Source organism: Gekko japonicus, unplaced genomic scaffold, assembly GCF_001447785.1.
Source record: "Gekko japonicus isolate JY-2015 unplaced genomic scaffold, Gekko_japonicus_V1.1 scaffold188, whole genome shotgun sequence".
NCBI classification, from domain to species: Eukaryota; Metazoa; Chordata; class Lepidosauria; order Squamata; family Gekkonidae; genus Gekko; species Gekko japonicus.
Genome location: NW_015163098.1, coordinates 193,377 through 219,582, shown reverse-complemented (window position 1 = coordinate 219,582; position 26,206 = coordinate 193,377). Strand labels below are relative to the sequence as shown.

Sequence of the window (26,206 nt, the reverse complement as noted above, 5' to 3'; positions counted from 1 at the left end):
TGTTCTAGTTTATGATTCGGGTAGGTAAAGGAGGAATTTCTCATTGAGTAGAATTAACACCATAATCTCCTCTCCATGCAATGTTCTAGTTTAGGTGTACAAAATATTGATTTTAATGGAAAGCGTATGTAATTTGCTAATGTCACAGACATTTTCTGTACTGTTAATTTTTAAGAAGAATTTAAAACAAAAGTAGCTCCTTACTAAATTACACCCTTCAATGGACACAGAAGAGTATAACTCCATTTAGGATTGCATTGTGAGTTACTCTGTTATCACACTGGTATAGGGCTCTAGTTTCATATGATTAACTACAGAGCATGTATGTGTTTGATTTATGAATTACAAATTAATTTTATCACCATAGTAAAAAATTAGGTTGTGTCATTATTCTTTGACATGGCAAATGGAAGGGAAAGGAATGGAAATGGTTTTCCTGTTTGTTAGAATAAAGCTTGCATGTATGACAGACACTTAAAATGTTTTTTTGTCATCTAGCTGAATGAAGATGAGTCTTTTTATCTGTAGACAACTATGATTACTAATTTCTGGACCATTGTAAAGAAATCTTATCTGTGTCCAAATTTTATAACAAAAATGTATCAAATGATCCCATTTTTGATGTTTTATTATGTGGAATACTTTACCTGTAACAGTATTTTCTGAATTACTTGAATTATGTTTTTCTTTTCAATGGTTGTGTTTTCGCAGGAGGATGTTGCAGCAGAGAGAAAAAAACAAACTGTTGTAGAACAAGTAATGATAGATCAGTTATGTAGGTAAGAGATTTTACAAATATCTGTTCAGATTCACTAAATGGTAGAATTCTACTCCGTGTGTTTTTCTCCTGGGCAAGGAATAAAGGGTTAATCTTATGAATCTGGTCTGCTACTACTGGAGGAAGGTACCTCGTGCGGGAAGAATGCTAGCAGATAGGACTGAATTTATTTATTTATTTATTTATTTATTTAATTGTATTTATACCCCGCCCTTCCCGCGAACGGGCTCAGGGCGGCTTACACAGGCACAGAGTGCATATAATATATATATAAATAAAAACAGTTAAAATCAATACCATCAGGATGCAAGGATAGAAAACTCCCAACACTTTGCATAGCAGAAATGGAGGGGTAGGGCCGTAATTAGATGTTGCACGGTCCTCCAGCGGTATCGCTCTATGATGGAGTGGTGGTGGCAGTGGTGGCTCCTGCTCATATGCCTGGCAGAAGAGCTCCATCTTACAGGCCCTGCGGAACTGCAAAAGGTCCTGCAGGGCCCTGATCTCCTCCGGGAGCTCATTCCACCAGATAGGAGCCGCCACTGAAAAGGACCTGGCCCTTGTTGCTGCAAGCTTGGGCCTCCTTAGGGTTCGGGGTCACCAGCCGGTGTTGTGACCCCAACCGAAGTGCTCTTTGGGGAATATGTGGGGAAATGCGGTCCCTCAGGTATGTCGGACCCAGGCCATGTAGGGCTTTAAAGGTAAGCACCAGCACTTTGAAGCAAATCCGGTATGCTATAGGGAGCCAGTGCAGCGCTTTCAGCACAGGTCGGGTGTGCTCCCACCTAGGGGCGCCCACCAGCAACCTGGCCGCAGCATTCTGCACCAGCTGCAGCTTCCGGATTTGCGACAGAGGCAGCCCCATGTAGAGAGTGTTACAGTAGTCTAACCTCGAGGTGACCGTCGCATGGATCACTGTAGCTAGGTCGTTGCGGTCAAGGAAAGGAACCAACTGCCGTACCAGCCAAAGATGATAAAAGGCCGATCTGGCAGTGGCTGCCACCGGGGCCTCCATCGTTAAGGTGGGGTCCAGGAGCACTCCCAAGCTCCTAACCTCTGAAGCTGGCACCAGAGGTGCCCCATTGAAGGTCGGGAGCGGGAGCCCCATCCCCGGTCCTACTCAAGCACAGGACCTCCATCTTCGCTGGGTTTAATTTCAGCCTGCTCAGTCTGAGCCACCCAGCCACGGCCTGTAATCTGAAAATTATTTATTTAAAGCACAACCCAGCCAAAGTTAAACATTTCCCATTTATGTTGTTGGGGAGAGTTAAACACATGAAATCAATATTAATTTGGACTGCTTGGCCAGATTGTACCCTTATTTATCATTGATTTATAAATGTCTACAGTTGTCTAATACAGCTCAAGGCAGCATACATCATAAAGCATAAAAACCTAGCTGCGATATTAAAAAACCCATTTTGAATAACCCCATTTTAAGTATGAATACTTGAAACTTAGAACTGATAAGTTCAGTAAGATTTTTTTTAAATCAGTGTATAGAATCAGAGATGTTAAGCATACTTCTTTTGTCATAACTTTTATTGAAAGAAATGGTTTTTTTTACAAGGATGGCTGCTATCCTGTCTCTCCATCCACATGCATCAAGGTAAAATGGCTATGCCTGTAAAGAATTTGTAGGAGTCTGGCAAGCAACGATTAGTGAGGTCTGAAGGGAAGAAGAAGGAAAAACAGTTGCCCTATCCCCTTGGCAACACATTCCTGATTTTGTTGGTTCAACTCAGGTGACTCCTCCGTCTAGGATGAAGAAAGGCTGGGATTTCTGCATTAGTCTAGAGGACAATCATGCTGACAGCTATGCAGCAAGATGTATGAGAAAGAAGAAAAAGTGGGAACAAGCCTGGTCGTTCCTTCCCATTCTTCCTCCTTGCTTCACTAGCCTCCTTTGGTACATCAGCTTCTAGTCCTCAACACACAGACTGGATTGTGACTATATCTTTTGTTGGGAAGAGGCATTAAATGAGGACATTGCCCTAAATGGAATGTTGCTCAGATCTCTTCTGACTTTATAATGAAGTAATTTCTTCATCCGTCATCATGCCCACATTGTATGCATAGGAGAAGCTATTAATACCAGTCTTCCAGATTTCCTTAGGGTGTCTTTGAACTTAACTGCTACAACTTGAATTACAACTTGATTTCATAAAACCACTTCCATATTATCATATGTTTTTGCTTTTATTTTCGAGCTAGGGCTGTAATAAGTGACCCAGAACAAAATGGAAATACTGATACCTGTGAGAAGGATCCCATCCTTCCCAGCTTATGGACAGCACCTCTGCGCTTTAGGAGAAGAACATTACATGAAACTAAGTGAGTTTATGTTGTTGTGTTAGTTTATCTGATTTTTAATATCTTAATCTATCTTATGATGAAGCCTGTGTAAAAAAATATCAATAACTCTGCCAATCTAAATGAGATGTATTGTGTTCCCATGGATTTAAAAAAAAACACATTTATTTAGATATTGATACTATGCTTTTCCCCAATGGAGACCCGAAGCAGCTTACAGCACTGTTCTCCTCTCCTCCTTTTATTCTCATAACACCCTTGTCAGATAGGTTAGGCTGAAAGACTGACTGCCCCAAGGTCATTAGCCAGCTTCCACAGCAGGGTGGGGACTTGAACCTGGGTTCCCCAGAGCCCAGTCTGACACTCTTAACTACTGCACCACACATGTCAACTCTAATTACGGCTTCTGATTCTATAAAAGTTTGCTTAATTTTGCTGTATTTTAGAATTATATATGCCACCTCAGATGGTTGCAGAGGAAGCAGAATATTTTTAAATAAATCAGTATTATTTCTTGGGGATCAGCAGTATCTGAGATCACTAATTTAGTTGTTATCACTAATGCGTATTAAGCACCTATAGGTCGCGATCACACGCACAATTAGGCGCACCATAAGCATGAATGCTGGGCGAATTTAAAGGGCGCGATCAGACACAAACATCTGGGAAGGGCCCTGCCCCCACCGGCAACCCGTTTTGCTCCGCCGCAGAAGCAGAGTAAAAAGACACTAGGGAAAGTCCAGTAGGAAATCGGTTGCTATGGGCCACGGACAGACTTTTCCCTGTTTGATTGCTCCAGCATGCTCCCATGGCGTCGGGATGGGTTGTGTTCCGTCCCCCCCCCCCCCCCCGGTCTTGGTATGCACATCATTGCACACTGTATAGGGAGCCCTCAGTGCGCAGATATGAATCATCGATCCCTCATTGAAGTGCACCGGAAACACACGGCAACACACCCCCCCCGACTCACTTGTGGTTGCGTCTGTGGCGGGCTGTGCCCGCAGCTTCCAAGGATTGTGTGATCGCACAACTGCGAGTCAAATTCCTACAGAGCAAATAGCCTCGCTTCCCCCCCGCTTTATCTTGCATGTGTGACTGCCACCATAAACTCTAAACCCTGTATGCATCTTTTTTCCTGGTATGGTCAGAAGGCACATGATGCATCTTTTTTGCTGAAGATACTCTGGTATGGATCTTGTCAGTGGCTGGACAGCAGGCTTCCTCGGACACTAACGTTTGCCACCTTGCATTCTAAGAAAGAAAGGCAGTATATGAATTTAACTAGTAAAAAGTGAGGCTACAAAAACAGGAAAAGGATGGAGAGTAAGAATGGTTTTTTGAACATAGAAAAGCAGCCTTGGAATTTATGATAGTATTAGGAGTGTCCCATGAGGAGTTGCAGGGGGATACTTCTGATTCCTCTTTCATCCCTCTTCCCCCTCCTTGGCAATTGGCCAGGTTGCTATAACAACCCAAAATTTCTCAGATGCCATTTTAGGTTACCGTAGCAACCAACAGATCACAGACCAGTAACATTGCAAAGGCATCTGAAATAGTGCATAAATCCCATGAGACTAAAGGCACCTTTCCAGTTGCCTTTGCAACTTTTCTGGTCTGTGATGCATCCCAGATGGATGCACAAACCACAGACCCTTTATTAGGTCATTTGAATGTTTTGCCCTAATCTTGGTGTTTAAGAGGGAAAGTTGCATTTTCTGCATACTTGTGGTGGGCATCCACATTTTGTGCGTGTTTCATAATGGCAGCACAGAAACAGATAAACATGCTCATTATCTTTGAAGGAACAGCTCTTCCTGCATTATATTTGTGTGGAGATTAGCACATATGAAGGCTTATATTTGTGGTAGAGGGGATCTTTGAAATTTTGAATTTATATTACTATATTCATACTCTATAAGTTTCCCAAACTTTTAACATTGGGTAGTGCCTTCCATTGGTCCCAGCTGTACAGTGGCAGCTAACATCAGTGTACGTTCTGAATACTGGTTTTGGTGCCCTATGCACTTCTAGTAGTGAAATTGAAAGAGAAAATATCACTTCACATAACAGAACAGAGAAGATGACCAGTATGATTATATTCAGGGGCTATTCTTTGGTTGTCCCATCATCTGATGCTAGATGGGTGGCACCACAGTTATGGAATTTGCCTCCCCAGGAAGATTAATCTGCCCTCATTTATTATTGTCTTCTGCCAGCAAATTGAAGGCTTTTGTGTTTCGTCTGGCATTCCGTCAGTGTCCCTCCTCCCTGTTTATGTGTTGTGTGTATGTTGCTACATTTTTGTGCGTTTTTTACTGGTTGGGGACCCTAAGTTGGGTGAAAAGGTGGCATAAAAATGTTTTAAATATGTAAATAAAGAAAGCAATGTCACCAACACCCACCATTCACAATGCAGCATGCTGAGGATGCCCTCATATTAGTCATGTATGGAATGATTCAGTCTGTGCACAAAAATGGCAGAAAGCCTCCATGATGTAGCCTGTCCCTGTTAAGCAGATGAATTCCAGAAGATGCAGCATGTTCACCAATGTGGACTCCTGTGGTGCAGATAGTAAGAGCCTATTACTGACACATTGTAGGGGTAGCTGTACATGTGGATTTGCACCCCTTTTGTCTCACACAGAGCTGGCTAACAGCCACCCTTTTTATAGAAAAATGCAAAAGAACTGAGGCTGGGTATTTGGTAGAGAAACACACATGAAACATCCATGTTTTCCTGTAGTTAAGGATTCAGATCTTTCAGATTTTTGTACTTGATTAATTTTGGAACCTTTACAACGCATAAACAATTGCCACAGCAGTATTGTAATAGCATAATGATTGAGTGAAATGGAATAACAAACAATGAAGAAGTTTCCTGTAGGTCTAAAAATTAACCATAACAAGCAGTATAACAGGTGTAACCAATGCTCAGTATAGATATAACATTTTAAGATTCACTGTTGGTAAATAATGTTATTTCTTATATGACATAATAAGGATTCATTTAAAAAAGTGCCAAGAAGCTGTAGGCAATTGGAATAGTTGTTTCTGAGTTGCTTCTATTTGTCACATAGTCTAAGAAAGGAAACCATTGCTCTAGGAATGTGGATTTATAAAGAGGGTTGTCTATATGCTGAAGCTGATCTGAGATCTTTTTTCCATAATAAAAAAAATCCCATAGTTTCATGTACCATTGTGAGGTCAAAAGTAGATCTTTATTTTTCCAGTTGGAAGCAAGTAAAGCTTTAGCAGCTACAAGTAAAATAGAGATTAAGTCTTTTCTCATAGGTGGGATTTCTGAGTATTCCCATAAGTTCAGAAGAACTGTTTCAGGATGCATAGGTACTAAATATAGAATCAGGATCACAGAGGTAGAAGGGGCCATACAGGACATCTAGTCCAACCCCCTGATCAATGCAGGATCAGCCTAGAGCATCTTTTTCAAGTGTTTGTCTAGTCGCTGCTTAAAGACTGCCAGTGAGGGGGAGCCCCCCCACCCCGGCAGCGGATTCCACTGTTGCACAATTCTTTAAAGTTTTTACTAATATCCAGCCAGTACCTTCCTGCCCTTAATTTAAACCCATTATTGCAAGTTCTATCCTCTGCTGCCAACTGGAACAGCCCTTCAGCATCCTCTTCTCCAGACTGAACATTCCTAGGTCCCTCAGCCTTTCCTCATAGGGCTTGGCCTCCAGGCCCCTGATCATCCTTGTCACTCTCCTCTGCACCTGCTCCATTCTGTCCATACTGTATGTGGTATTCTTAATCTGCAAAATGGTTTTCTCCCAGAAGGCCCTTACCATGGGACAATCCCACCAGCAGTGAATGTAGGATCCAACTGTACCACAGTGTTTCCAGCATAAGGGGTGATTGTTGGGATTCACATAGTATAATTTTGGGGGTGTCATATACCATCTTGCCAGGATTTTAAACAATAATATTTTAATGTTGATCATTTTTATTGTTCCAAATTTTCCTGCACTGAGAATCCATAAGATTAAAGGTGCAATCTTTTTGCCATTTCCTCTGGTAGGGCATAGATGGTTTTCCCCCATTAGAAATCAAGATTTTGCATATTTTGGAAATTAGACCTTTGCAGGGTTTTTCCCTCCTAATTTTATTAATTGTTCAAATTCAGTAAGCATTCTCCCCTAATCAAACATCACAGCAATTGTCTGATCACACAAGTATGACAGCAGACAGAAAAGAACCTCAGGTCTCCTTGGGCTGGGGGTGGTCTGTCCTGGCGCCAGTCAGCTTGCCCTTTCGAGGAAGTTAGCAGTGTTGGAAATATGTGTGTTGCAAGGACTAAAATTAAGTCATTATAGGGTTTATGTCTGTTTACCTTGTGTGCTATCGTTTAGACTGACCTGGAAGGGAACCTGGCACAGAGCCAATGGGAAGAAAGCCCAGGAAAGTGAAGCCTATCTACTAACAATCATTGGTTAATGCATTTAGGTGATTTCCTTCTAGGAGTCAAGAAGAAAGGAAGAATCTCCATTGTTGTAGACCGTGTGGTCAAAGTGTAAAGATGTAGTCTTAGGTGTCTTTGTTTTGTAGATTTCCTGTGAACCCTTCCCTTAGAAATAAAGATTTTTACATATAAGAAAATGCCTCCTCTCCAGTGAAGCAAAGATCCATCGCAATCTCTGAATATTTAACGATTTTGCCAATTTTTCCAACAAACGGTAGCCCCCACAGGGCTTGGCCAGGTGAGGTAGTGAGGGAGGTGCCCAGCAGCTTGTGGCTGCTGCCTCCCCCCTGGGATGCTGAGGCTGCCATCTCCTGGAACCACCATGATTCTCCTGCACAGGCCAGATGCAATCTACTCCAATCTCGAAATGTCCTTCCCTCGACCTCTGGGGCTCCACAGTATGTGGGGTGGCCACCTGGAGGAAAACTCTGGCCCTGCAGCTCAGGGGCCCTGCTGTGGGGATTGACTGCAGCCCGGACCCACCTGCGGCCATCGGCTGGGAAGAACGGGCCAAGCTCTGGGTCATGCAATTGGAACCAGGGGGCACTTTGGGGGACTTCTCTGGATTCCCCACCACAATTCCTGCTCCATCCCCTCCCCCATTTCAATCCCAGCTTCCTGGGAGTGGGTCTCTACCTGTCTGCATTCCTTTTCTTTGTGGCGATGTTGTGCTCCTGTTATGTGCCACAGTAATGAGCTATTTCTCTCCCTCCCCTGCTCCAGCGTAGGGGGGGGGCATGGAGCATTGCAGATTGGGGAGGGGTTGTCATTCCCAATGCCTCACTGCTGGCTACGGCCCCGTCTAGAACTTCATGGTTTATTAACACCAGCTGTAATTAAGTGGGTTGTGATCTCATATTTTGTCTTTGCCCAACTGTTTCCTAATTGATATGGTTTATAAACTGATTGTTTTTTTAGTTCCAGAGGTGGTACACTTGCAAAATATATTAGTTTACTGCTACACAAATTATATATTTATTACAGAATAAGGACTAGGTCAGCATTGACTGAAAATATGCTTTCTAACAAGCTACGCTTTGATGGTAGAGTAATATCAAGGTAAGTCTTAATTTCATTTAACTTCTGTGAGTGGACTTCTCACTGAGTATATTTCATGCATCAATTTAATTCCAAATAACTTCTAATAAGAGAATTAGAATCAGTTTACTATGGCCTCAATCTAACATGCATCAGTGGATTGCTGCAGTACATTTTTTGTTGTTGAAGAGAGCCATAGTTCTGTGAGTGCAGACCTAGATTGTAGACCAAATTACCTTTCATGTGTTTAGAGGAGAGGAGAGCAGTGTGGTAGTTCCAGTCATCCCTCTTTTCTGCCCCAGTTCATGTAGTTTGTACTATTACAAGCCTAGCTCAGAATCCTGTCCTGTTGCAGATATATCAACCATGTGGGGACTCTGGTTGTGGGCCTTTCTCCTCTGGTTGTGTGGGTGGGGGCAGGAAAGCACCCACATTGGGTACTTCTAAACCACAGTTTCAATGTTGAATTCCTGATGGAAGTACCATTGCTCCCTAAGGGTTATGCGCAGTATGCAGAAGGTGGTGCTGCTGAGGATTTTTGTTGTTTTTAATCAATGCATACTGAAGATGTGGGGAAGTCATGTTTGTAAATTACTGTCTTTGAAGCTATGATTATATTTTGGAGGATATTTCTCCAGTAGAAAGTATATTTCACAGTTAAATATATCTTTATGTAAGCCCACATAAAATGGGGTTTGTTTTAATGTATGTTCTGCCTGCAACCCAGGAACTATCAGTACCATTCTCAGCAGAATTACACCCTTCTATATTTATTGATGTCAGTGGATTTAGAATGGTGTAATTTTGCTTAGGAACCTTGCAAATCTGTCTACTAGTACAATTCTATGAAGAGTTGCTCCGGTGTAAGCTTAAACATAGTAATTTTGCATAGGATTGCACTGGTAATAGTTGGTAATATTGCATCTAATAAGCCTTGTATACAAATAGCTCCAGAAAGTATGGAATGGATTATACTTAAATATAACACCTAATGAAGGTTTCTGTTACCATTATAGAAATGGACGCGATGCTTGTCGAGAATTGATTGGATTTTTCTTTGCCTATGATAAGTCTCTAACTATATATGAGTATCGGCAATTTGGTAAAAATAGGTATGTATAAAAAGGAAAGGTTTCTTCAGAATATTATTGAACTATTAATGTTTACTAGAGGCACCTCAAATGTTTCCCCCCCCCCCATAGGACAAATGCTCTACCTTTCATTCAGAAGGGAGTTTATGGTCATCAGCATGGACAAAGGAAAGGAAAACAGTACAGTCTTAATGACTTCTATGTTGTAAGTATTCAGAACCTCATAATAATGACCAAAGAAGGACTAATCCTTTGTAACTATTAGGACTAAGATTTGGTGTTCATATCTTTATCCTTTTCCTGCATGTTATCAATGGACACTGTGTTCAGAGATAGATTTGACATATTTGTTAGAGCAATGATTTGATCCATTTGGGAATTATTACTATAAGTCTTAATGCTTTGATTTTTTTATATAGTTTATTTATTTTATCATATAACAAATATAATGTAAATCCAATATGTTAAAAAAAAATAACTGATCCTTTACACATTGAAGTATCGAGAGTCCGAACAGTTCATACCAACTTTTGAAACAGATTAACGGAGTCAAATTAACATGAAACTTTTCGAGGTATCAGAAAGTCCACTAATTACAGAGATTTATGAACCTAAGTATAAATACTATCCATGCATGAAAGAAGCATAAACGAGGAAACAGTTAATAAAGCAATCCAATATTGTTTATCATATCGCAAGAACAATTACACCCATCTCTGCATTTGTTGCCAGGAAGGAGGCAGAATATCTTCTGATGCTAGGAATTCTAAAATGGGGTTCCATTTTTCCATTATGGGTTTAACCACAGGTTTCAAGGCCGATCTATTTACTTTTCTAGTGACAGAATCCATGAGGAATTGATCCCATAGTTTTTGGTACTGCTTTGATATTTTTAAACATTTTGGTCATTCTAGATCAAAATCCAAAATGTTTAGGAAGAATTTTACTCTGGTTCTTCAGGACTAATATTGAAAAAAATGAAGCTTTTTGTTTTCACTATATTTGCATTTTGTATCTGAATCTTAGGTTTGTTCTGTTGAATAAATAGCTGTAAAATTTATAATATCACCAGTATAACACTGTGTGTCTTGCTTTTCCCACAAGAGGGCAATCAGTAGCAGTCAAGACAGGATTATTCAAAGCAGTTCGTGTTTTTTGTGTTTTTATAACTATATGACTTGATAGTTTTTTAATGGCTATTTCTATTTTTTAACACTTCAGACAAAAAAATCTAATGGTGTGCCTTACTGCCAATATGGCAGTTGGGCAAAACTGTCTCTGGATCCCAGGTGTGTGCAGGGCTTTCCAGGGCTGAAGGGGTCATATGGACATCAGTACAGTAGCCACAGCTTTATATGTGTATAGTGGAGATGTAAATCAAGACCATACAGAAACAATTTTAAGAATTAAATTTTATATAAATAAAAAACATAATATGCACATTAAGGTGACTTAAAATTTTCCCTGTATAGAGGGATGTTGCCCACACAATATACACTCTGTTTAAGTTCTAAGTTGCCTAGGTACAGATATTTTCTTATCTAACAATTCAAGAAAAAGGTGCTTAAGACAGCTTACACCAAAGTTTTTAAAATGGAGTTGTTAAAAAAAATCCAGATGGCTTTTAACATCTGATGTTTTAGATGTGTGTATGTTTGGAACAATTGCTGTTTTGAGCGAAGAACAAGATCCAATTAGATCTACAAGCATATGTATTTGGCCTAGTTGAATCAAGTCTTTATTTCTTCTATCATAGCAGATGTGTGTTCATTACAGCTTTAGAAATGCATTTGAAAGGACTGCTTGCCTTTTCACCTCTCTCTCCTTTCCTTGTTCTCCAATTCCTCATGTTATCTCAGCATAGTCTTTCCAGCCATTCATCTATCCTTTACCGTAGTTTGTGTGCTTCAGGTTACTATAAAAGTATAGTGTAGAAAGAATGGTTTAAGTCATTATTTTATCACAGAGATTGGGGTGAAGTGGGGTTGGTTGGTAGAATGAGTAAGAATGGTTCAGATGTCAGGGATGGACAAGCAATGAGTGTCATGCCTGATATTTCCGGAAGGTATTGGAAGGGAAGGTTGCGTAGAGCAACTGGATTATGTATGTTGAGTTGCACTCTAGTCAAAAATCATTGTGCTTTTTACTTCTTCTCGTAAGTCATACGTATGTGAAATAGTTTGTCTCAATGAAGATAGTAGTAGTGATTGAATTGCATTTTAGGAAAAATAAGACAAAGAAAGAAGAACTTGTTAATCACTCTTTCGTTGTTGCTCACAGGGAGCAAATCTGACTTTTTTGAGCCTTCACCATCCTGGCCTTCCAGAAAGCATTAAACAAAAACCAGTATTTACAGTCCGTGTCACAAATATTGATGAAACTGCTAGAGATTTTCTGAAGTAAGTACAAGTGGTCTGATGTCAATTCCTGTCTTGAAAATATTATCACCAAGATATTTGTTTTTCAATATTTTTGCAGATTTGGCGCTTTTGATTGTATTTCTCAGACAACAAAGCTTTGTGCCTGGTCAGAGACAGTATGGAATTCCAGTTATTAAGATCCGCTGGGAGGATACACAGTAATTCCACTTTTTAAAAGGTTCCATGTAAACATGAAAATGTTGAGTTCACAGTGCCTTCCTAAGCAGAATTACATCCTTCCAAGCTCATTGGTGTCAATGTACTTAAGAAGGGTATATCCCTGCTTATGATAGCACTGCAAGTAAGTAGTTATTTTCTGACTTTTCTTTAAAGTCAACATATAAGGAACAGGTAAAAGATGGAGAACAATAGCAACTGAGCTTCTAATTAAACAAATGTAATCTGCTTTACAGTGATTTCTGCCTCTCATGTCTGGCATAAGGCTCAGAGTGCAGCCATAAAAGAGGTTTATTTGGTGAAGAGGGGAGCAAAGCTGCCCTGAGTCCACTCGTGGGATAGGGTGGGGTATAAATTAAATAAGTAAATAAATAAATAATAGTTGGGCATTTGGCTAGTTTAAAAAATTGTTCAATTGACTGGCCAAATTAATATTGGTCAAATAACAGTCGAGTATTTTAAAAAGTCGGCTATACTGGAACAAAAATGCTTTAATAGATTGATACTTATGCTAGTTGCAGATGCAATCGCTGTTGTGAGACGACTTAAATAACTTTTCAGAAATAAATTGTAGTGAACTTACAATGTATTTGCATGGGTCATACTGGGCAGTGTACCTGTGGCATGAATGACTGTTGTATTCTTGTTCAGAGATGCCTAGCCTACAGTTACATCAGGTGGTCAGGAGGAAAACGGTGTTATGTGACTAGGGTTGCTCTTGCCCGCTGCAGGGGATGGGGTAAGGGGATAGGCAGACATCATTCCTCACTTGGTCACAGAGAGCCAGTGTCGTATATTGGTTCAAGTGTCATTCTAGGATTTGGGTGACCCAGGTTTGAATCCCCACTCTGCCCTGGAAGATTGCTAAGGGACCTTGGGCCAGTTATACCCTCTCAGCCTAACCTATCTCACAGGGTTGTTGTGAGGATAGAACGAAGGAGAAGAGAACAATGTAATCTGCTTTGGGTTTCATTGGGGTGAAAGGCAGGGTATAAAGTAAGTAAATAAACGAAATTAATTGAATAAAAATACCATTTTTACTGGAAATATTATTACTAAATATATTTCCAAAGGATTTTGATAAAGGTGATAGATATTTGGTAGTACACCTATCTATGGCAGCAAGAATATTATATGCAAAATATTGGAAACAAATGGAAGTACCAAAGAAGCAAGAATATGTGAATAAACTTTTGGAGACGGCTGAAAACGACAAACTGTCATAGTTGATGAGAGGGGCAGCAGACTTAACATTTCAAAAGACGTGGAAAAAACTGTATGACTGGTACAATACAAATGCATAGTTTAAAGTAATGAAGTTTTTGGTATTATTAATCTCTTTTGGTTAAATAGAAACTATGGTAAAAAGATAAGAGTATACAGAAACTTGAGCAAACTCATAGAAAACGATTAATTTTTTAAAAAAATGGCAATAGGGTATAAGATAATATACTGATCTCTCTGTATGTTTTATGTATGTTATGTATGTTATGTATGTTAGTGGATGTTTGTTATATGTTGTAGGTATGTTTGTTTGTGTATAATATGAAAAATAATAAAAGTGTACCTAATGGGTACTTTAAAAAAAATGATACCATAATGAAACAGGAAGGTAAGTTGCCATTTATGTCTTTCTTGGCTTCATGTAATATTTAATCTAGCTCAAATAAGAGACCATTAACTTTGGAAAGTTGGATTAAAAGGAATATATTATTCCTTTCCCTCCTCCTCCTCCTCCTCCTCTTCCTACTACTACTACTACTTCAATCTATTAATCGCCCTACCTCTGGGCAATGTACAAAAAAGGCAAATTGCCATAAAACAGAGTACAAAATTTAAAATTCAAATACAGTTAACAAGAAATAAAATCATAATAAAGCCACAGATGGTGATTTATGGTTTCCTGCAGGCCTGTGTTCCAAGCAAGAATCTTCCGGTGGGGAAGCATGTGTCCCCCGCCGGATCTTAGGTAGGTGCTGATGTGGTCTTTGCCAAATTAAAGACTTAGATACCTGGTCCAATAAGAGAGTTGATGCAGCAACACATCCATGAAGACTGTTTACACAACATGAACTGGAGGTTGCTGACTCTTAATTGACTGAGTCATTATAAATCTATAGCTTGTCTCAAGATGCAATTAAAGTTCACAATTAACTATCTGTTCATTCATTCAAATGATCAATTTGGTTTGTAACTATAAATAGATGACTTTGTGGCATCATTTCTCAAGTAGAATACTTCAAATCTTACCTAAGGGAAGGGGCAGTATCTTGGAGAGTTTGCTGAACCAAGAAAGTTCAGAACTGTTTGCTTTGTTTTGTTTTTTAATTGTCTTAGCTGCTTTAAAAAAAAACAAACGGGATTTAAACGAATCTTTAAATTACTGGTAGATTAAAATTTTGTGGATGAACTGAATATAAATGTCTGTTTAAATTCTGTTTAAAACAATAAAGTACTATATAGTACAATATGGCCTAGATGTTCCTTAATAGACTCTAATTTACCTGCCTAGTTTGAAATGTTGAAGCCCAGAATATATCCAGGGGATTAAACATACATTTTGGTACTACCTAGCAAAGGTTACTTTTTTGACACTTTTTAATAAACCAATTAAAAAATTCTTGAATTATGCTTATCTGATGTAAAGCATTTTTCAGATGTTGTAGAAGATATATTGTGAATGTTAATGTTTAATGAGACTGCTTAATAAATATTTACAGGGTTGTAGATACAGAAATTGAAGAACATTGTATCAAACAGGATGATGATGTCAAGAAAATTTTCCGAAATGTTCAAGGTTTGAGTATCCCATTTGATTTACAGGTTGTATGCCTTGAGGGTTCTTTTTAAAAGCATTATGTTATTCAATAATAGTCTTGTTAATGTCAGTAGAATTCCTCCTCAGAAAATTGGCTTTCTATTAGAAGTGGTGATGGAAAGTGCCATCAAGTTGCAGCTGACTTATGGCGACCCTGTAGGTTTTCAAGGCAAGAGACATTCAGATATGGTTTGCCATTGCCTGCCTCTGTGTAGTGACCCTGGACTTCCATGGTGGTCTCCCATCCAAGTACTAACCAGGGCTGACCCTACTTAGCTTCCAAGACCTGATGAGATTGGGCTAGCCTAGGCCATCCAGGTCAGGGCTCTATAATAAAGCAAATGTAATTAATATGTGGCACAGAACTCTGGGGTTTGTAGCTGTCTATTTCTGTATTGCTTGTTTTTTTTGGTTTTTTAAAAGATGTTCTCTTTTTGAGCAGTGGTAGAACATGCATGTGTTGGAATCAGAGGGGAGATTTCTGAGAGCTCCTGTTAAAAAGCTCTCAAGTCTGGAAAAGGACTCTGGGTGAAACCTTGGAGAGCTTTTGCCTGTCAAGAGTAGACTGTTGTGTTCTCTTTTAGAGCACATGGTTTGCGTGTAAAAGGTCACAGAGTGATTTTCATCATCTTCAGCTAAAAGTATATGGGGTAGCAGAGTTGGGAAAGACCTTTCCCCCAAACCTGGAGTAGCCACTGCTACCCAGAATAGACACTATTGAGTTAAATGGGCCAGTTGTCTGAGTCCATGTAAGGAATCATACACTATTCATATGCTATTTTGCAAATGGCTTCATTCAAATATTTTACATTTTAAAAATTTTATATATTTAATATTTTACATTTGTGTGTTCCCCCAGATAAGCTGAAAGAAAAATTAATTAAAAGAGGAGTTCGTATTGTAACAGGATTAGGAAAGTACTTCAGAGAGCTGGAAAAGAAACAGAATGGAGTGCTTACCAAAGCAGACTTCAAGCATGCGCTGAAAGTGTTTCATGTAGAAGTGCCTGAACAAGTATGTTGTCACAAACCTGTTCATTTCAGACAGTCTCACAATCCCCTGATCAGACGTGGTCTTCCCATTTCTTGCTGAATTCCTTTGCTTTGGGCTGTGGCTCAGCTTACTGGCAGTAGCTCTGTGTAGACCTTTTCTGTCCCACTTTAGAGGAGCATACTTTTGCAGGAGGTGGTTTAGGACTTTATATAATAAGTACAGGTTTGTGACATCCTGTCTTTTAGGTAAAAGTAAGCCAGCTTGAAGGTACTATGTGCCAAAAGTTAAAAGAGAAAAATTTGGATGAATATCTCCAGCTTTTGTATATCTATTCTGCTTAGATTCGACATTCTGTACCTTACCAATCATGAGGAACATTTTAAACTGCAATTCAGCACCAGCCTAGAACAGTTAAACAAAGCAAAGATATTTTATTTATACAATATAGAATAGGTATCAAAGAACAGACAATTTATAATAGTAAATTTTATCTTAAGGACTATGGCTCTTCATTGTTGATGGTTAGCAGAATTGGTTGTAAGACTTAATAAATTGGTAAGAATCTGCATACTCACCGAGGAATTTCACATTACCTTTTTAACCCGTTTTGAAGCCGTTTTTGATCTGCCATGGAGTAAACCAGTATAGGGCTGCCATTTCACACATGGCTTTCCCCTTCTGGTAAAGAGCTGGATCTGTAGCGGTTTGCCACTTCAGACTGCACCGCTTTTTCCTGCTTTCCCCCTGCTGTTTTTTGCCCGTGCGGGCGATCTCCAGCTGCTTTTTTTTTAACGTTTGCTTTATAGTGCTATAGCACTATAACAAAACACCCCAGGCATTCCAATGGGATTGATATAATGCTGTTGCGTTATAGCATTATAGCGCTATAATGCTATAAAGCGAACGTTAAAAAAAAGGCGGAGATCGCCTGCATGGGCAAAAAATGGCGGGAAAAAGCACATCGGAACTGGGAGAGGAAACTGAAGACTACTTGGAAGCGGTTGACAGATAAAACGCTTCAGCCCTGTTTCCTAAACGGGACAGAAGCGTTTGTGTTTGAAATTACAAATATATTCCGGTAGGGAACCGGTTCTAAAACGGTTCTGTCTGAAATGACAGACCAGAAACCGTTTGGGAACTGTTCCTCTTCCAGATTATATCATCTGTTTGAAATTCACCACCATATCTGCATGGAATATGAGGGGCTTTTTAGATTTTTTAAAAAAATTGCTCTTGACTATTGTTGTAACATTATATATATGTATGTCAGGTTTTCTGAATTCCTAGTCTGGATATTTTTAAACGTCTCTAGCCCCTTTTCTCAACAATGTAAGGGGGCAAGAGACTTTAAAAAAAATGAAAGCTGGGACTTCAAGTAAAGTGATAGACAGATTGTTATAAAGTCCTAATGCTATAATGATATTCAACTGCCAATGGGGGGGGGGACGTCTGGTCACAGGGAGGAAATGGCCACTGTGGGGGACTGGGACAGGGGAAATTGTACTGATTGGGGCAAGACTGGGAAGACATCACAGCAAAGCAGGTTTGGAAAAATCCTGGGAAAGATGGAAAAAACCCCAGAAGCTGTACAGAAGCACCATAATTCTGTGGGGAAGTGGGGAGGATAGTTTTCCAATAACATCTAAGCTGGGTCAAATAACTTATGACTTCCTAACCTTGTAAGTGACCTTGGACTAGCCATGGTAAAATTGGGTGTTTGAAGTATGTATCCATGTTGGTACATGATGGTGCTTAATATTGCTGATTACTGAATGTTTAAATTATCTGTCACTTGAGAAACATGTGTATTGCCTTTTTCAGGGTGGATTAAGGGTATGATAACTCCCTGGGATTCTGCTGTTTCTGTTTCCTGCCATTATTATCCTAGCTTACACTTACCTGGGATCAGTTTTTAACTTAGAGAAAACTGAGTTAACATAATTGTAGCCAAACTGGTGTTGCATATGTTGAATGAAAAGCTATAATCAGGACCTGTCAGGAATAGGCTGGATCTAACACCTTAAAATTGATGATAATCTGTTTTTAGTATGCAGCGTTCAACAAAAACTCTTCAAACAATCTTGAAACAATAATTTGCTTTCTGTCTTTCTTTCATTTTGTGACTTGTTCTATTTGTTTATATCTTTATGTTGAGTTGTATCTCTGTTCACCCAAACTTTTTTAAATTATAGGATTTTGAGTCTTTGTGGTTAATACTTGATTATCATAGTGGTGAAATTGATTACTTTGAATTTACCCGTGCCATCCTTGGAGAAATGAATGAATACAGAAAATCATTTGTCAGAAAGGTAAGTTTATTTTATCTGTTTTATCAGTCTAGGGACAGCTGAGTGCTAATAAGGAACTTGATGTTTTATTGAATGTTATATTTCTGCATTTAAGATTGATCATATATATGTAGACAAAAAGGTTAATTCATTTGACCTTTAATTTCGTAGCTGATTTTAATATCAGAGGTTGTTGCTTTTTAAACACCTTGGAGACAAGATCCAGCAATAAACAGCAAAAGTTTTTGATTAGTTAATTGATTAGTCATGAATAAGGATATGAGAGGCAAATGTGTGGTTAACTAGTTCATTTCATTATTAATGCCTCATCTGCAGCACAAAAGATGTCTAAAATAGTGTGCATCAGCTCCTAATAAGCAACATTTGGGACAACTCCATTATTGGGATACCCCCAACTCCCACTAGTGGCAGATCTGAGCCATTGGGAGGCCAGGTGGAACAGCAGTGTTCCAGCCATGGTGTAAACCCCACTGACTACTTGGCTAGGGGCCAGCAACACAGCCAAGGCCCAGCAGAAGGATGGATCAGGAGAGAAATTACAGGGTTAAAAACAAGAAAGAAAGGGATTAAAATAGGGATGTATGAAATTGGAGCTACCATTCAATCAACACTTCAACTCTTGGGGGAAGGCCTACCTAAATTACTGTGAGAGCCAGGAAACATAAACATAAGAACTTAAGAACATAAGAGATGCCAATGTTGGATCAGGCCAAAGGCCCATCCCATCCAACACTCTGTATCACACAGTGGCCAGAAATACCAGCGCCATCAGGAGGTCCACCAGTGGGGCCAGGACATTAGAAGCCCTCCCACTGTTGACCCCCCCAAGCACCAAGATGACAGAGCATCACTTGCCACAGAGTCCCTATCTATACCTTGTGGCTAATAGCCACTGATGGACCTCTGCTCTATATGCTTATCTAATTCCCTTTTGAAGCCGTCCATGCTTGTAGCCGCCACCACTTCCTGTGGCAGTGAATTCCAAGTGTTAATCACTCTTTGGGTGAAGAAGTACTTCCTCTTATCCGTTCTAACCCGACCGCTCAGCAATTTCATGGAGTGCCCACGAGTTCTTGTATTGTGAGAAAGGGAGAAAAGTACCTCTTTCTCTACCTGCTCTTTCCCATGCATAATCTTATAAACCTCAATCATGTCACCCCTCAGTCATCGTTTCTCCAAGCTAAAGAGCCCTAAGCGCCTTAACCTTTCCTCATAGGGAAAGTGTTCCAACCCTTTTATCATTCGAGTTGCCCTTTTCTGCACTTTTCCCAAAGCTATAATATCCTTTGGTGACCAGAATTGCGCACAGTATTCCAAATGAGGTCGCACCATTGATTTATATAGGGGCATTATGACATTGGCTGATCTGTTTTCAATACCCTTCCTAATAATCCCCAGCATAGCATTTGCCTTCTTTATTGCAGTCACACACTGTCTCGACATTTTCAGTGAGTTATCTACTACAACTCCAAGATCTCTCTCTTGATCAGTCTCTGCCAGTTCAGACCCCATCAACGTGTATTTATATTTAGGATTTTGGCTCCAGTGTGCATCACCTTGCACTTGGCCACATTGAACCCCATTTGCCATGTTGACGCCCACTTGCCCATCTTTGACAGATCCCTTTGGAGTGCCTCACAATCCTCACTGGTTTTCACCACCCTGAACAACTTTGTATCATCCGCAAATTTAGTCACTTCACTGCTTACTCCCAACTCCAAATCATTAATGAACAAGTTAAAAACCAGTGGACCAAGAACTGATCCCTGCGGGACCCCACTGCTTACCCCCCTCCACTGATAGAACTGCCCATTTATACTCACTCTCTGTTTTCTATTAATTAGCCAGTTTTTGATCCATAAAAGGACTTGTCCTTTTACCCCATGATTTTTGAGCTTACTTAGGAGCCTTTGATGAGGAACTTTATCAACTGTATGTTGACCTGCTTCTTCTTTTGGTTGTCCTTTAACAGTCAAGGAGAGCCAACAAGGACAGACCAGTCTGGGCTCTCAGTAGCAGAGGAGCTAGCAAAAGAAGAGGATGGGGTGAATTTCAAACCTTCCCCTTTCCATAGCTGAGGCCTTAAAAAGAGCAAGTAAGCAGCCTGCTGTACAAGGCATTGGACTGGTGGAAGGGAGCCCAAACGCAAAACCTGACACCCACTCTGGCTCCAAGCTTTAGTCAGCATTCCTGACGGCCTCAGATGAATACAAGCAGTCCCAAGAAGTGTTAAGCCTCATCTCCCTTCCGCAAGATGCCACTCGAGCATCTAAGGGCTCAGTTGATGCTGCTCAACCATCAAGGGCTTTCTCACTGCAGCTCACCCAGCAACTTAAGCCACCAGTGGGCTAGTTTGGGAAGAGTCTTCCCCAGGGGTTGTTTCGTAGAAAAAGAGCTAGGGAAACTCATTAGCATAACTCATTAGCATATGCCACACCCCCTGACATCACCGGAAGTGTGTCATAAGGCCACACCCCCTGACATCACCAGGAGTGTGTCATAAGGCCACCCCCGCCCCCAGCGGTCCCGGCCGCTGCTGGCCTTGCAGCTCCACTGCCAAGCCCCATAAGGGGCCCGGCGGTGGACCTGCAAGGCCGGCAGGAGTGCAAGGAAGCCCCACCCTGGTCCCAGGCAGGCAGGGGTGGGGAGAGGCAGGGAGGAAGCAACTTACCCTCCCTCTTCTCCTGCCTCCTCCTGGCTGAATAAGGGCCGGAAGCGGGGCATCCAGAAGCAGGGGGCGGGGCTTCGTCATGTGCCCCGCCCCCCGTACCTCACCCGGGGGAACTGCGATCCCCCACGATCCCCCCCGAAATGACCTCTGGTCTTCCCCATCCTTAGATGGGTCAAGTTGCTTGCCAATTTATCCCTGTGTACTCTAGCAGCTCGCACTATTCCTGCCTAAGGTAGCTGTGGCCTAAAGAGCTGGCCATTGTAGACAGTTGCTTGCCACTTGTCATCTGTCTGTAAATACACATGGATTGAATTAGTGTGATGTCCTGAAATGTTCAAAGGCACTCTGATGGACAAGTTTCAGTTGTGGACAAATAAACACATGAAGCTGCCATATACTGAATCAGACTCTTGGTCCATCAAAGTCAGTATTGTCTAGTCAGACTGAGCTCTCCAGGGTCTCAGGCTGAGGTCTTTCACATCATCTCTTACTGATCCTTTCAACTGAAGATGCCAGGGATTGAACCTGGGACCTTCTGCATGTCAAGCAGATGCTCTGCCACTGAGCCACGCCTCCTCCCCACATGTATGCGCACACGTACAAGCATGTACATGTACTTCCCATAATAAAATGTTGCCACGTGTTAAAAAGAGGGGAATGCCCTTTGTATGAGAGAGAGGGGAAAACCTCCTTTGAGATAAGATAGGGCTTAATACTGGGTGTAGGACGAAAGTGGACAAGCAAGAGACTGGAAGAGAGGGATGCCAAGAAGGCAGGACTATGAGAACTGCCTTGCTTGATCGTGCCAACAGTGGATAGACAGATGCCCCTGGGAACTGGGAGAAGAGGTAGATAGCCATCCCCTCTTTTTCAGTTGGCCTCAGCTTCTGTTAATCAGAGAGGTGCTACCTTTAAATATGCAGGTTCTGTTCTTGACAATTTCAGTACAGCTATTGTCTTCAAGAAAATCACTTGTGAAGCCTATATGTTTTCTTGCAGCTGAGAGATGGTGATTGGCCCAAGGGTCATTGAGCAAGCTTCCTTGGCAGAGAGTGGATTTGATCCTGGGTCTTACAGATCCTAGTCCAACACTCTCACACTAGACCACACTGGCTGTCACTTCTCTGATCCTTGAAACTTACAATTTTAAGCATTAGATCTTGTGAAATATAGCTCCTATTTTTAACAGCTTCAAACCAATACAGCTTTGGGGGTGGGGACAAGAGAGAAAGAGAGAAATGATTTCTCTTTCTGGGTCATGTGAACAGAAATGTCAGTGAGTGAGAAAATGCATGCGTAAGTGAGAAAATATTTTACTGTTGATGTAACAGGCAGAAAAATGTGTTAATGAACCAAAAAATGCAACAAATTCCTGGGTATTGAAGACCTGTATTTTGCCATAAGACAAATTCAGTTACAAACTCTTACCTACATTGAAAATAGTACAGTTAAGTATACCTGACATTTATGTATTCAGTTTCTGTTCCACCTTTTTCCAGAGTAAATGGGTCCAAGGTGGGTACAGAATTACAGCTAGTGTAAATTCTGCATTTCTTATTTTTATGTGTTAAAATCTTTTTCTGTCTCTTAATGTTGTATCAGCTCTTTCCATTGAAAACCACCATCTGGTTATTTTATACTTTTTTAAAGTGTTCTTTTGTACGCTTGTGGACATTCATACTTTTCCAATTATTGTTGTTGTTCAGGCATATATGAAACTGGATTACAGCAAAACTGGTAGTGTACCTATGGTAGATATCAAGAAATGTTATTGTGCTAGAAGACATCCTCAAGTTCTAGCAGGTATTTAACATGCAAAGAAGCAATTCTTAGCATTCTTCTGTTACACAGTCCATTTGTTATTGTTTGTAACAGGTTCCAGTACCTGGCATAAAGGGGCAGAACCTCCCCTTTCTCCCGAGTCCATTGGAGCATGGGGGGAGGGGAGGGTTGTTCACTCACTTAAGGTCATGTTTGGTCACACTGCAAAGTGATGAGATTTTTGAGCCTTTTGAGTGTCTCCTAATTTAGCATGGAAGGTTGACCCCCTCTGCTCATTTAAGTCGTCTGTATTTATCAGAACGGGTGAAAGCAACATCAATTACTAGTGGGTTATAAAACCAGATAAAATTTGTGGGCCCCTTAATTTGATTCCTGGGGAAAAGAATGTTTATTTAATTTTAGATTGCTATGTATAGATAGCAGTTTTGGTTGATGGCTTGTAAAACCACTGTCCTACACTTATTTTTTCCAAGAATTGTTGCTTAAATTAATATCCTCAAACTCCAAAAAGGTTGTTTTGCTTATCTGATATATCTATGGCTTGGAGTAGCGGTAGGATAAAAATCTAAGATCACTTTCCCCAAGATTGCATTTGAGGTTCCTGCCTTAATTCCTTCAGTTCTCATTCATTAATCCACTTTTTCTTATAAAAGGGAACATGGGTATGCACTGAGTTTTCTGTTTAGCTACATTATACTTCTGTGTTAAAATATTACTATTGAACAGGTAATGCTACAGAGGAAGAAATTAAATCTTCGTTTCTGGAGACCCTGGAGGATGCATGCAGCAATCCCAATGAAGTTTTATTCTGTGAGTTTGAGGATTATTATGAAGGATTAAGTCTTGGAATGATAGATGATGAAGATTTTGTGAATACATTAAGGAATTCTTGGGGAATTTAAAAAAAATAATATTTACATGGTTGTGGCTGTCATGGGGTGGGGGAGACAAGAGGGGCACTGTTATGTATGCCTCCAACGGGTCAGCAACATTAATCCTTTTGGTTCCCCCCCCCCCCATGTTTTGGCAGATGCTCTCAGATATGGCAAATATCTAGGATGTCGAATGTTAAAATAATTTGGCCTGGACAGTCTTTAAGACATTTTAATAAAGGTTTAGAATGTTGCCTGTTCAGTCCCTTTTGACATTTGTTAAATAAACATAGTTTACTTGCTTTTGAATAGAATTTGGGATATTAGTAAAATTGCATCCTATATAATGAACTAATATTTGTTATTTGCAGAATAGCCTTAAATATATGAAATATGGGAGATGTGTGAGATTAAAAGTTTGGTCTGTCATGGATATAGCATTGGAAAATAAAAAAATGAAAGCATACAGTGATTGATTACTGTGATTTTTTTTAGCATATTGGTGTAGAGTTCTTGAATATATTTGGAAATACTTTTACCCCAGAGTACACATGTATTGAGAAACTGAAACCATAGTAATTCCCCACATGTCTCTGTCAGTGCCCACTACATGAAAGTACATCTTTAAGTGACTCTTCTGGTAAACTTCATGTGTTTTCACTTCAGCAATAATCAACAAAACAAATTATTGTTTGTAACTCAGGAATCAAGAGGATGCTTCAGAAGCTGACTTTGTTGTTAAACTCACACAAAGATGCCTGAACTGAGTAGTTAGAGCGTGAGAAAATCTGGCCCTGGAAAATGTGTATATTTTATTTTACACACATCATTGTGACTTTTTTATTTCTGTCAAAAACAAACAAAGAACAAGGGGAAAAACCCTCAAAATCCAGCAACTAAATTGAATTTTTAAAGTTACTTTGACCTTTTAGATGCTGTAACATCTGCTTATTCTAAAAATTCATTTAGATGTACCTGCTAAATTTTTGCCTATTGCATATCATTTGATTGCAAAAGTATTTGCAGGGCATACAAAGTGATTTATTATACTTTTTTAAAAAGTAATTTCTCATTTAGAGATTACACAGATGTCCTACTACAAGTTATTGTATAACTAGTTAGTAATATCCAAATATGTGGTTTACATATTTTTCATTTCTATAATGTCTCATTCTATTTTAATATATGAAACGTAATCAAAACTAATTAGAATTTTTTTATTTTCAAAAAGCTTTCATTCAATATACATTGTTGTTAAATAAATTACATTAAATGAATAAAATTTTAAATAAAATAAATCTATATTTATTGAAAATTCTTTATAAGTAACGGGTTCTCCTTACTTGACCGTTATCGTTAAAAATGTGAATTATGCTTAAACTTTTTCAGACCAGACTGTAGTTTTTGGTTTTGTGCTACTAAACTATGGTTGCTTACTATGATACAACCACCTCTTCCTGGCTGTTGCCGTGACCGAGTTGGGGTGTCCCTGTATATCATACTGGATTCAGAGATTGTACTCTAAAGTGACTGATCACCTTTACATTCTCTTGGCTGACCAGTTCACACTAAAAAGTAGTCTCTTTGGGGTTTATATTTCTTGTGGATGGATGGAGGACAACTGTCAGATATAAACCTTTACCAAAAAGTCAGACACCAGTGCTTGTGAAAGGCAAACAGCACAATTCTTTATTTCACAGAAAACTCAACAGGAGGTGGAACAAAGGATATTTTGTTTCTTTATAGAATAAAAGCTTCACTCTGCTTTCACATAGGCTGTAGGCTTATCACTCTATGTTTTGTCACAGATTGTCTTTAGTACACAGAAACCGTTTGATTCCACTCTCCAGTATCTGACTGTGGTTAGCCTTTGGACTTTATCTGCCTGGTTCCCTGAGACTTGACTGGTGCACCTACTCCAGCTTTTCCAGTCCCCCCAGACCTTTAGTCCTTCCTATAACCACCTTACAGATTCCCTTGCAGCAGTGTATCTGGTGTTTGGTGTTTACTGAGGAGGTATACTGTTTCTCCTCTCTGTTCACTCTCCTCTCTCATCAGAGGGTACCAGTTATAAATATTATTCAGCCTCAGTTTTCCTCAAACAGCTGGGTTGCTGTTTAACTCAGCTCGAGGCTACTTTCCTCTCAAGAGCTCTTCAGCTAACTCTCTTCCAACTGTCAACTGTCAGCTCTCAACTGTCACTTACTGAGAATTCCGAGCAATCTTGCTCCCACCATTCTCAATCATGTGACTTAGAAACTCTTTTGTTTACCTGCTGCTGTCTATCAAACCTGTATTTCCTTCACACTTACTATGTATGTGTTTGCCTGTTTTGTGTACAATTCCTGTCTTGCATGCCAGAGCACTGATGGATACACTGAAGGCCTTTCTTCCTTATTTTAAAAAGGGGGGGAGGAGATAGCAAGAGCACAGGGGATTTATTCTCTGGTTAACCCATCTGAGCTGA

General features: G+C 40.0%; 1 protein-coding gene and 1 non-coding gene across 2 annotated transcripts in view; one reads left to right on the top strand and one right to left on the bottom strand.

Annotated features, from left to right (window-relative positions):
• The window catches only part of CAPS2 (calcyphosine 2), a 43,441-nt gene extending 19,605 nt beyond the window's left edge, over positions 1-23,836 (top strand). Inside the window, exons 8-18 of the mRNA XM_015406665.1 lie at positions 712-779; positions 2,993-3,112; positions 8,553-8,627; positions 9,623-9,718; positions 9,809-9,902; positions 11,978-12,096; positions 15,015-15,091; positions 15,972-16,126; positions 18,298-18,414; positions 22,792-22,888; positions 23,594-23,836. Of these exons, the coding sequence (XP_015262151.1) occupies positions 712-779; positions 2,993-3,112; positions 8,553-8,627; positions 9,623-9,718; positions 9,809-9,902; positions 11,978-12,096; positions 15,015-15,091; positions 15,972-16,126; positions 18,298-18,414; positions 22,792-22,888; positions 23,594-23,769 (1,194 nt within the window). The 3' untranslated portion in view covers positions 23,770-23,836. The remainder of the gene's footprint in view (positions 1-711; positions 780-2,992; positions 3,113-8,552; positions 8,628-9,622; positions 9,719-9,808; positions 9,903-11,977; positions 12,097-15,014; positions 15,092-15,971; positions 16,127-18,297; positions 18,415-22,791; positions 22,889-23,593) is intronic.
• TRNAV-GAC lies at positions 21,590-21,661 on the bottom strand. The gene has a single exon. It is a non-coding gene; the product is annotated as a tRNA-Val (tRNA).
• Positions 23,837-26,206: the final 2,370 nt, after the last annotated feature.